We start from the raw sequence: 11,171 nt of genomic DNA on the forward strand, positions 1-11,171 counted from the left end.
CATCCACACTCTTGTTATTTTCTTCTTTATTATTATTATTATTATTATTATTGTATGGATGCTGATTCAGCATCCATACTATGTTATCCTGGTCTTTATTATTCTGGTTTCTTCCGTCCGTTTTTTGGCACTTAATTTTTTCAGCATACTTTCAGCTATGAAAACTGTTCAGGTATCGACATGTTCATCTTTTTAAGGACATTTATGCTATTATTTATATTTGTTTCTAACCTTTATACTTTTTAAACTATTTAGTGTCTTTCAGCAAAATTTTGCCCATTCAAATGAATGGGAAAATTCAATTTCAGCATACTTTCAGCTATTTCAGCTATCAAAATGTTCAGTTCTTCAAGGGCATTCATGCTTCTATTCAGAATTTTTCAAAACTTCATACCTTTGAAATATTTAGCTTTATTTGGAAAGTTTTGCCCCATTCAAATGAATGGGAAAATTCTACTTCAGCATACTTTCAGCTAGCAAAACCATTCAGGTGTCAAAATGTTCAGCATTTTCAGGGCAATCTTTCAGCATATCCATATCCATTTTCTTCAGAAAATGCATTTCTCTAGTTAGGGTTTATTTTGCAAAACAGGCTGCGTTTATTGTGTCTAACTTGACCGTGGAAGCCGGAAGTGTCGCGTGACTGACTGTGGTCTGGTAAGGGATAGCCTACGTTTTTCCCCATGTTTTAACAGGGGAGCGTATAGTTATTTGTTCTGTCTCCTGGCTTACACTTAAAACTGTAAGTGGATTTGTGACTGAGCCTGATCGGTTCTTAACTCGCCAACATGGGGTTGGTGGAACTAATAATATTCCTCCTGTGGAAACTGAATGCAACTGCAGTGAAGAATTAAAACTTTATGCCACGCATGTAAGAATGGAGTGTCCTTAACATGTTCACATCTAGGCTAATTTCAACAAAAATAAAATTAGAATTTAATCTGAAATGGTGCTACTACTGATAATAGCCTAAAACTATAGTTAGTGTTTGGTTTGTAAATTACGGTGGGAGGAGAAGTTGACGCAAGTGAATTTTAGCTAATAAAATAGAATAATCAAAATTATAGGCCTATTATATTTATTACATTATATTTGAGGGTTTCTGACCCACACTGCAAGATTATTAGTTTAAAAGAAAATATAGGTTCTCTGTGAAAGGTGAGTGGTTAGAAGTACACGCTTAATCTGGAGTAGCCTATTTTTCGGCGTATAACGGGAATCGCTTACAACAACAAAAGAGACGAGACTAATTCAGTAATACAACATTTAAAAATTACCCGGCTTTGTCAAACTGTCAGTTTTTGACAGTTTTAATTTGAAGGGGAGACACTCAGGCGGAAATGAGGATGCTGTCAGATGCTTGTAGCTCGACACAGAGGATGGACATAGTGAATTCCGTTGGGAAGCTGTAGATCATCGCTAGGCGGATTTTTGGGGGTTCTCTCTCGGTTGAACCTGTAGGTTAATGTTGCCACCTCTGGGATGAATCCAGCAAGGTGTGCATCTTGAAGGTAGGGTACTGTCCGAGGGTGTTATATAGGCAAATGGTTTGAAATTAGCAATAACGGGTCTCTTTCCTGCCGCTGTTCCCCTTCCGTTTGTCTGGCAAATTAGCTGGCTAGCCTGTTTTTGCCTTGCAGATAGCACATCCACCAGCTGTTGTAATATCTTTATTAATTTACATTTCTCCTTTCCCTTTCAGTTTCCACACCTCTGTGAGTCTAAATTAGCCTGGAATATGAACAGAAAAAGATCAGCGGCAGTGGGAGGCTTCTTGTGAGGTTCTGCCCAGGCTTTTTGTTTTTCCGCGGACATGCCCGGTCTATGGAGCAGAGCTAAGTGAAGCTAGCTGGCTGGCCGTCCAGCTAGCGTGACATTTCCAGGCTTTTGTATGAGTGTTTATCTGAAGAGCTGATTATTTTGGATCAGCGCCCCCTCCCCTCCCCGGGTAAGGAGTCAGCATGGGGGAGCCCAACCTGGACGACTCCAATGTCAAGGTGGCTGTTCGTGTACGGCCCATGAACAGGAGAGGTGAGAGGGCTTGTGTTTGCTCACATTTGGATTGGGACTGGTACAGTGACTCAAAAATTAATTATATATATGAAGACTGTTTTGTCTGTATTTCAGGTTATCATGATAGAGACACTGCGGCTGTAATATGTAGGCCATAGACCAAATATCATATTACCACTATCTCGGGTTTTTATTACGCAGAGACGGGTTTACTGTAAACATGATGCATAGCGAAATAACATTAGCTACAGAAGACCGGCTTGGCTCCAAATGCTCCCTGTTTAATAGATGGACTATAGTAATCCTGTGCAATGCTGGAAACAACGGCTCATCCGTGTGGCTGCCGAAGAGAAGCAGGACTCAGATGTTACAAAAATATCAAATTCCAGCACACACAGGGTTGCCTAGATAGTCTTCTTTATTTAGTTTGCACACATAACTACACATTTGCAAGCAACACATTTCCTTATTTTTTACTTTACATTATTTTATTTTTGCTCCTTTATTAATTGCCTGCAAATGGGATGCCAGTCAGAAATCACCACCACCCATTAGTGAAGTGACCTGCTGCAGATTTAACACACACACAAAAAAAGCTGTGGCATGGTTTGTCTGTATGGCACATGTTTGTACAGTGCAGCCATAAGGCTTCACTCATGGCTGCCTGCCATCAAACTACATTAAAAGCCAAGCTGCTGTGTGGGATCCATTGTCTAGAAAGCCTTGACTCTAGGTCTTTTCACTGGCTGATGCAAATGGAAATCGCTTACTCACTTCATATGTCACATGCACTTGCACTGTCCCCACTGTTGCAGTGTCTGGACAGTGGATTAACAAGATAGCTATGGGTTGATATAAATTAATGAAGATGACAACAGGGTGTCAGCAAGGGTGTTCTCACAATTGGCAACAGGTTGCCAGTTGCTAGAAATGAACTTTCACAGCTGATTTTTGTCTATTCTTACCACTGTCATCGCAGCCTCACTAACATTAGGCCATCATACACGCATCTTCCCTGGGTGGCTACGTGTTCACTGACATCCTCATCTCTAATTTTAGAAAAGCTGGGGTAACAAAGGCACAGTGTTGGATAAATCTGCATGAACACTCAAATGCTATGGTCAGTTGCAATGCAGATTATCAGTGCTGCATGTAGGAAGGCATAGATAATGCTTCCTGGTTAATTGCCAAATTGTATTTTTACTGTGTGATACCATGTGTCCCATGAGAGGAGGAGGAGAAGAAGAGCTGGTAAAGCAGAGTGGTTGACAAACAACTGGCAGACAGGGTTAAGTGAACCACTCTCCTTTTCTTTCTCTCTCTCTCTCCCCTCTGAGCTGACTCTGAGCTTGTGACAGCGTTCACAAGAATGCCGCACTGTTCCAGTAAGTAGGGATTCATCATAAACCTGACTGTAGAATAACTGCATTCAGGATGAGATTTTTCAGGGATGGCCATGTGCAAGGTGAGATTATTGTTTTGGACACATAAAATTCCCATGTATTTTTGTGAACAACCATGAGTTGACAATATGTAGTTTTGATTATCAGCTTTGTTGTTATGCAGACACTGAGACAGAGAAGTAGAGGCCACACATTAGTGCTTGTGGTATTCTGTCTCAGATCAGGTACAGTAGGATTCACAGATATAGGGATTTACTGTAAATACATTTCTCTGACCACAGTTTGTGTGTACCTGTCAGTATGCCTAATGTGCCCTTATTCACTTCCCCCTGTCAGTGTGCTCTCTGGCCTGATGGGTGCAGGCGATGGCAAGCTGTCTGCCACATTTACTTCACACTGGTTCAAAGCTACCTTTGCTGCTTTGGAAAATTATTTACAAATTTCTTAAACATCACATGGTATTTTGTGATGCATTTACTCACAGTTATATGTACTTACTCAGTAGCCTGTACCTGCAGATAATGATTCCACCAAAAAGTTTTTTTTTTTTGTTAGATTGTAAGAGAAGTTTTACTAAGAGAAGCCTTACTAATAGCTGTTTGTCTAGCTTCACTGCTGCACAAACATGCAGGACCTTTTTCTTTCAGCATTATAAATAAAATGCCTACATGTGTCTTCCTTGCACAGCAACAGAAAGCAATCATGATTTTAGCGAAAAGGAACTAGCAGGAAAATTGATGGCTTGCTGAAGGCAGTGGGGATAAGTTTGGATCCAGCAGTGCCACGTTTCCAGTAGTGTCTTTCAGCTGGTTTCCTTGTCTGAATAGGGCTTCTGTCAACATGTACCAGTTTTAATGTCAGACTTTAATGATTCCAAATAGCCGCTGAAAAGCAATATCAGTTTTGAGAGGACAAATAATTCTTCCATGAAGTGTCGGTTCAGAATTGGCGACACTCAAAAATCAAATCAAATTAGCCCTTGGATAAAATTTCACTACATGCTCTTTTCCAGCTCCACTTCATTTCTCTAAACACACATTTGCGCTGCACAGATCAGGTATAGCTCTTCCTCTGTCTCCTGCTGTAGCTACAGTCGAGAGAGGGATGAGGAGTTCACTTTCCTCACACACACTTTTCCAGCCACTGCAGTGATTCAGACCTGTGACACTGAAATAATAAGTTGGCTTCTTTAATCTTGAGGCCACTGTCCCTGTGTATCCCAGGTTGAGGAGGAGAGGTGGTCTGGCTGGACAAAGGCAGGAAGGGAGCCAGTTTGAATGAATATTTGCTAACGTTGTGTAATGTTCCATGTTCCCATGGCTCTGGCCTTCGAAGAATGGATCAACACCAGGTGTAGCAATAGTAAGACCATGGCCAGTAAGCTTCCTGTCTGATGTCAGACCTCTTGTGCCAAAACCTCAGCACGATAGCCTGGAGAAGGCCAGTGGAAAGTGGGAGCTGCTTATGTAGCAAGGAGGGGCTGATAACAATGGGCACATTTATTCTCCGTAACACACTGCATCACACTTTTCCATCTGCTGAGCAGGAAGTAATGTTGGAGCAATATGGGCATGTGGGTAGTGTAGGCATTTGCAGAAGAGAGTGCAGAATAACCCCTTGGTCAGTCCTCCTGTCTAACTTCATCTTGTACACTGTCTTTTTGTCACTCAGTCGCCGTTGGCTGCTTTATTGCTTTGTTGTGTCATTGACAGAAGAAGAATTGGAGGATGATCAGGTCTTGTCACTTATACACCAAGTTTCCATGGCCCTACCTCTGTGTTCCGGCTAGGAACTCGCACATTTAGCCTCTCAGCACATGTAGAATGGCACAGGATGGGGTTCCAGCTTGTGTCCCAGGAATGACCAATCACAATCAGACAAATAGTGGTAGATTTTGACTGTGGCTGGTATGTTACACAACTTTACTTGAGCAGCCATTGTTGGAAAGGCTAGCAAACTTTTGAAGTTGCTCATGCATTTCTTTTTCTACCTGCATATATGTTCAGATAAAATAGTTATTTGCATGTCCATTCTGATGGTTAGGTATGTAAAAACACACACCCTGCTAACCACCTACACAGCTGGTGGAAGCACAGTGGGCAGGTATGGCCCAGTACTGTTTGGAAAGAATATAAAGCTTCTTGCAACAACATTTATATTTGATCACACAAGTAATACATTGTCATCTGCTGAAGTCATTGTACATTGAGGAAGAGTTTATTTCAAATTATGTCTCAGGTAGTTCACTGATGGTTGATAATCTTTTTAATATTTGTTTGTCAAAAAAAATGGCATTCAGCTGCTCACCTGCTTCATTGTGACTAGTCTATATTCAAATCCCTGTCTCAGAGTAGTCATGCCTTAGAAAAGGCAACTGAAGGCACAGATTTCATGTAACAGCACAAAATCTGCTTTAGACCGTTCTTGTAGAAGAAAGGAATTAAAACCACATAATATTTTCATGTCCTAACACATTTGCTAAATTTCAGCAAACTTGCATGCTCTTGCAAGCCTGCTGTATAATGGAGTAAATGCTTATTGACAGCCATCTAGGGCATGATTAGTTTGTTAAAATAACAGCCGTCTAAATTTTAATAGTAGGCCGGGATGTGATGTGACCTGTCCTTGTGTTATTGATGAGCCTAATGTTTGCACCTGTTATTGAGACATTTTTATGTTAGCTTTGTTTCTACAGTTTTAAAGTGTGTGTGTGTGTGTGTGTGTGTGTGCATGTACACATCATCAGGTCTTATTTAAAGTCAATTCATGTTTTGCACATCCACATGTCTGCTAAAGTCGAGTGATGTAATTTTCATCTTCTCAGATTCGTGCGTACTCATTGTGGTTGTCCGCATGCAGGCCAAAGGTTTGTGTCCACAGGGAGGGTCTTTCTGCGTCTTTACCATACAGTACAATCTTTGCTTTCAGGAATTCTAATTGGCACAAATACAACCTTGATCAAGTAGTAAGAGGTACTATTACACTGATTAGCCACAACATTAAAACCACTAACAGTTTAAGAGAATAACAATGACTGTCTCCCCTACAATGGCATCTGTCAAGGGTTGGGAAATGTTAGGCATCAAGTTAACAGTTCTTGAAGTTGATGTGTGGTAAGCAGAAAAAATGGGCAAATGTAAGGATCTGAGTGACTAACAAGGTCCAGACTGTGATGATTAGACAATTGGGTCGGAACATCTCCCAAACTGCAGGTCTTGTTGGGTGCCCCCAGTCTACGGCAGTCAGTACCTAGTGGTCTAAGGAAGGACAAATGATGAACCAGCAACAGAGTCCTGTGGTGAGCCAAGGCTAGCCTGTGTTGTTAAATCCCACAGAAGAGCTACTGTACTGTAGTACATATTGCTGGAAAACCTAATGCTGGTTCTGATAGAAAGCTGTCAGAATACAGTGCATTGCAGCCTACTGCGTATGGGGCTGTATAGCTGCACACTAGTTAGAGTGCCCATGCTGACTCCTGTCCACTGCTGAAAACACCTACAACAGACACGTGAGCATCAGAACTGAACCACAGAGCAATGGAAGAAATTGGCCTGGTTCGATGAAGCATGTTTTCTTTTCAGTTCAATTCAGTTTATTTGTACAGTGCCAATTCACAACAACAATCATCTTGGGACACTTTACATAATCAGGTCTAGACCCTAACCTATTATACAGAAAACCCAAGAAATCCCCCTTGAGCAAGCACTTGGTGACACTAGGGGGCTGAAAACCTCCTCGACCTTTTACATCATGTGGATGGCCAGGTGCGTGTGCGTTGCTTGTTCAGGGAAGAGATGGCACCAGGATGCACTATGGGAAGAAGGCAAGCCGACCGAGGCAGTTTGATGCTGTGACCAGTGTTCTGCTGGGGAACCTTGGGTACAGCCATTCATGTGGATGTTACTTGGACACGTACGACCACCTACCTAAACATAGTTGCAGACCAAGTACTCCCCTGACGGGCAGCACTGCAAAAATGATTCAGGAATGGTTTGAGGAAACAGAGTTCAAGGTGTTACCTTGGCCTCGAAATTCTCCATATCTGTCTGGAAAAACAAGTATGATCCATGGAGGCCCCACCTTGCAATGATATATGCTCACTTGTGCAGCCTATCAACATAAATATCTAAATAGACCAAGTATTGGGACCACTCCTTGAGTTAGAAATGGTTGCTTGGTATGCTGGAGATGAAGTGTTGCCTCATGACACTAACCGGCTGGGGTCACTTTGGAACGTCCATAGCTGTGTGTGTTTGTTTGCTTGTGAGACTCATTGTCCTTTTTTGTTGATTAGCCTAATGTTCACTCCAAGGTAAAAGGTCATTTTCAGAGGCGGTCTTTCTCAGTCTGCTTGCACAGTTGTTTGTACTTGAAGCTTCACAGGAATGCTATGATGCCAAAAAGCTTGAGTTGTGTCCCTCATGCTAATCAGGCTACAAACTAACCATCACACAAGTGCTTACAAAAGGTTCTGTGTCAGTAAATTAAGGTGTTCTACAGAACACTTAATGTTTTGAGTCATTTTTCTGAACATCAGATTGAATGATAATAGGGTTAAAGTGGCTTGTACATTTTCATTTGCACCACGGGAAGGTTGTAGGGAAGAGATTTGTGTAGTAGGGCTGGGCGATGCGTCAAAAAATACTACCACAAAATATTTTTCTCTTAATGATAATTATAGACACACATTTAATACCATGAATGAGAAAAGAAACACATTTGCCTTGTTTGTTAGACCCCAAGGATTCACACAGTGTGTTGTATTCTTGCGACTACCACTGAATGTAAGCATCATAATGTAAACTCTACAGGGTACTGTATCTTTTTTTTAAATTAGAATTCCAAGCAGTATATCCAGGTTATGATTGAATCCTACAATAATTAAGTACTCTCTACAGCTAACAGGGCATAACATTTTTGGCTCATGTAAAGTGTCTCTGTCCAGATATTAAGTACCAATATGTAAAGCTGATCTTCTGCATAAAGCTGAGGCAGTGCTGTTTTTGAAAAATGTTTTTGTCCTGGAGCTTTATACCCTGAGTCGACCACTTTCTTCACATTCCATAACCTTGTTTTTCCACCATTCTAACTGGCATTATGTCTTTTGCCATAAAATTGGAAATTTCAATTGCCCTGTCCCTGCTTATTTTTAAGATTTTAATCACATCATATAATGAGTAAAAAAGGCAGACAGAACAAGTGTTGCTGGGGTTTGAAATAACTTTGCCATGACAGACTTGTGCACAAGTTTGGCTGCTAGTGCTATAGTTTGGAAGCACAGACTTTGGCTCTTTGTGTACTGGGATGGTAATATTGCCTTTTCAAATCGTGGTAAATGTTTGCTATGTTTCCCGTCTTCATCTACACAGGTCATGTATATTTTACAAAGGATGCCTCTGTGCTGTGCAGCTTTACAAATTGGAGCCATTTCCAAATCACAGTTGTTGTGTGACCTTCCTTCACCACAACTTCATTGTCTCACATGCCCCACAGTCCCTTGTTTTTTGTTTCTATTTGTGTGCGTGTTCCTTGTTGTGCTCCTACATGTCTCAGCTATATAGTCTAATCGCTGTAGCCCAGCGTGATTGTGCAGAGGGTTCATTTAGATGCAAAACGGATACATTTATCTAAAATTACTCATCAGTTTGTCATTGTTATCATGGGATTTTATCTTTTAATACTTATCAAGATCATTTTATTGCTCAGCCCAAGTGTGTAGGTGATGGTGATGCTATAAAATCTTATATCTGTGGTTACAAGACATGTTCTACCCTTTTTTATCATGAACCCAAGCTGGAGATGACAGAGTGACATACCACATGGCATTGTGTAACACTGTAGAAATAATCAAGAGTACAAACTTTGGGTTGTGAGGTTCAGTGTTGGGTTGTAAAACCTCATGTTTTTTGTTCCACAGAAAAGGAATTGAACACAAAATGTGTTGTGGAGATGGTGAAGAACCAGACAATCCTTCATCCAGCTGGAGCAAACCTTGGCAAAGCAGACCCCAGGTATGGTTGTGGCTTCTGCATCAGTGATTTACTCTCTTTATTCACTTCTAATCAGTCGTGTCAGTCATTGCCCTTAAATGTGAAGCAAAGATACTGTGGTAGGCGAAAGTGCATGGAGGTGTTCTGAAAACAACATGAAGTTGGTTATTGTAGTGTTCTTGCTTATCAATACACACAGCTTGTGGAGGTACCTAAGGTGCTTTAAACCCCTTGTCTTCTGATTTGCCTTAGTTTGCATCAGAAATTGTACCTAGTCTCAGAATCACAACATACAGACTTGATGCACACATTTTAGATTTAGAATATGATTGTCACATGTCCAAAATATCATTAAATCCACTTTTAAATTGGAGAATGCAAATAGGAACTACTAATAGCTAGTTAAAAGTGCCAAATATGAAACTGATTTTATCTAAAATGATGATGGGGCCCACAGTCTTAGATCATCCTTCAGACTTTGAAAGTCCCTAATCAGCCACGGACCAGTCTCTTATGAGCCACTACAGGTTTCTTTCTGTTGCTCTCAAACAGACACTCAGTTTGTAGGCAGAGAAATGGCTGTGCCATTTATGTTTTTAATATTCTTACTGCGCTCTGAGCAATATGTAGTGCCTTGAAAATTTTTGTGTTCTTTTTTTGATTTCTGCTTTTAAGAGCCCTTCTCAGATTAGTTTGGACTGTTCCTTTGTTATCATGATGTAGTTTTTGGCAGCTGTTGGGCTTCCTAAAGACAGGTGTATGTCATCTCAAATCACTAGTCATTTATTTCCTGTTTTGGCCTTTTAGCTGGCCCCACACTAAAAGAAAATTAGCCTGATTGTGGACCCGATTTTCCCTTCCTGACAACTGTTCAATGTCACGAGGCCACTTGGAAGTGATTCTCGGGCCAAATGATTCTCAAGTGTGAGGAGTTGAACATTCTAATCATTATGCCTCTGACAGGATCAGAGGGTCCCCAATCTTGAATCATAATTAATGCAGTGCCACCTGAGGGATCGAACGTCACGGGCATTCAGTGTTTACGGCCTTGCCGCTTTACGTGCCGAAATTTCTCCGGATTCTCTGTGATGATGAAATACCTAAATTCCTTGCAATTGTACATTGCGAAATGTTGTTTTTAAACTGTTGGGCTATTTGTTCACGCAGTTGTTCATAAAGTAGTAAACTGTGCCTCATCCTTGCTTGTGAATAACTGAGCCTTTTGGAATGCTCCTTTTATACCCAGTCCTGACGCTCACCTGTTTCCAATCAATTTGTTCACCTGTGGAATATTCCAAACAGGTGTTTTTTGAGAATTCCTCAACTTTCCCAGTCTTATGTTGCCCCTGTCCCAGCTGTTTTGGAACATGTTGCAGGCATCAAATTCAAAATGAGTGAATATTTGCAAAAACAAAGTTTATCAGTTTGAACATTAAATATCTTGTTTTTGTGGTGTATTCAATTAAACCAGTCAAAAAGGATTTGCAAGTCAATGTATTCTGTTTTTATTTACGTTTTACACAGTATCCCAACTTCATTGGAATTGGGGTTTGTATAGGTTAAAAAGACAGACTCCACTCTACTTCTCTCTTCCTTCCCTTTGTCAGATCGTAACTCCCCACTCCCTGATTTCCTCTCTTTTTCTCAGCTCTTCCGTTTCTGTGGCAACACAGGGGGAGGTTAACTCTGGGTCACTGTCGGTCACCGTGGAGCCCCTTCCTTGAGTGAGGAGACGATAGAAGGAGGAGAAAAAAAACCCCTCATA

At 41.0% G+C, this 11,171-nt stretch overlaps 1 protein-coding gene across 1 annotated transcript in view; it reads left to right on the forward strand.

Annotated features, from left to right (window-relative positions):
* Positions 1-1,325: 1,325 nt before the first annotated feature.
* The window catches only part of LOC109973719 (kinesin-like protein KIF13B), a 48,780-nt gene continuing 38,934 nt past the window's right edge, over positions 1,326-11,171 (forward strand). The window contains 3 exon segments of the mRNA XM_020623512.1: positions 1,326-1,511; positions 1,703-2,031; positions 9,334-9,427. Of these exon segments, the coding sequence (XP_020479168.1) occupies positions 1,962-2,031; positions 9,334-9,427 (164 nt within the window). The 5' untranslated portion in view covers positions 1,326-1,511; positions 1,703-1,961.

The sequence above is a fragment of the Monopterus albus genome, unplaced genomic scaffold, assembly GCF_001952655.1.
Source record: "Monopterus albus unplaced genomic scaffold, M_albus_1.0 scaffold302.1, whole genome shotgun sequence".
In the NCBI taxonomy this organism is placed as follows: domain Eukaryota; kingdom Metazoa; phylum Chordata; class Actinopteri; order Synbranchiformes; family Synbranchidae; genus Monopterus; species Monopterus albus.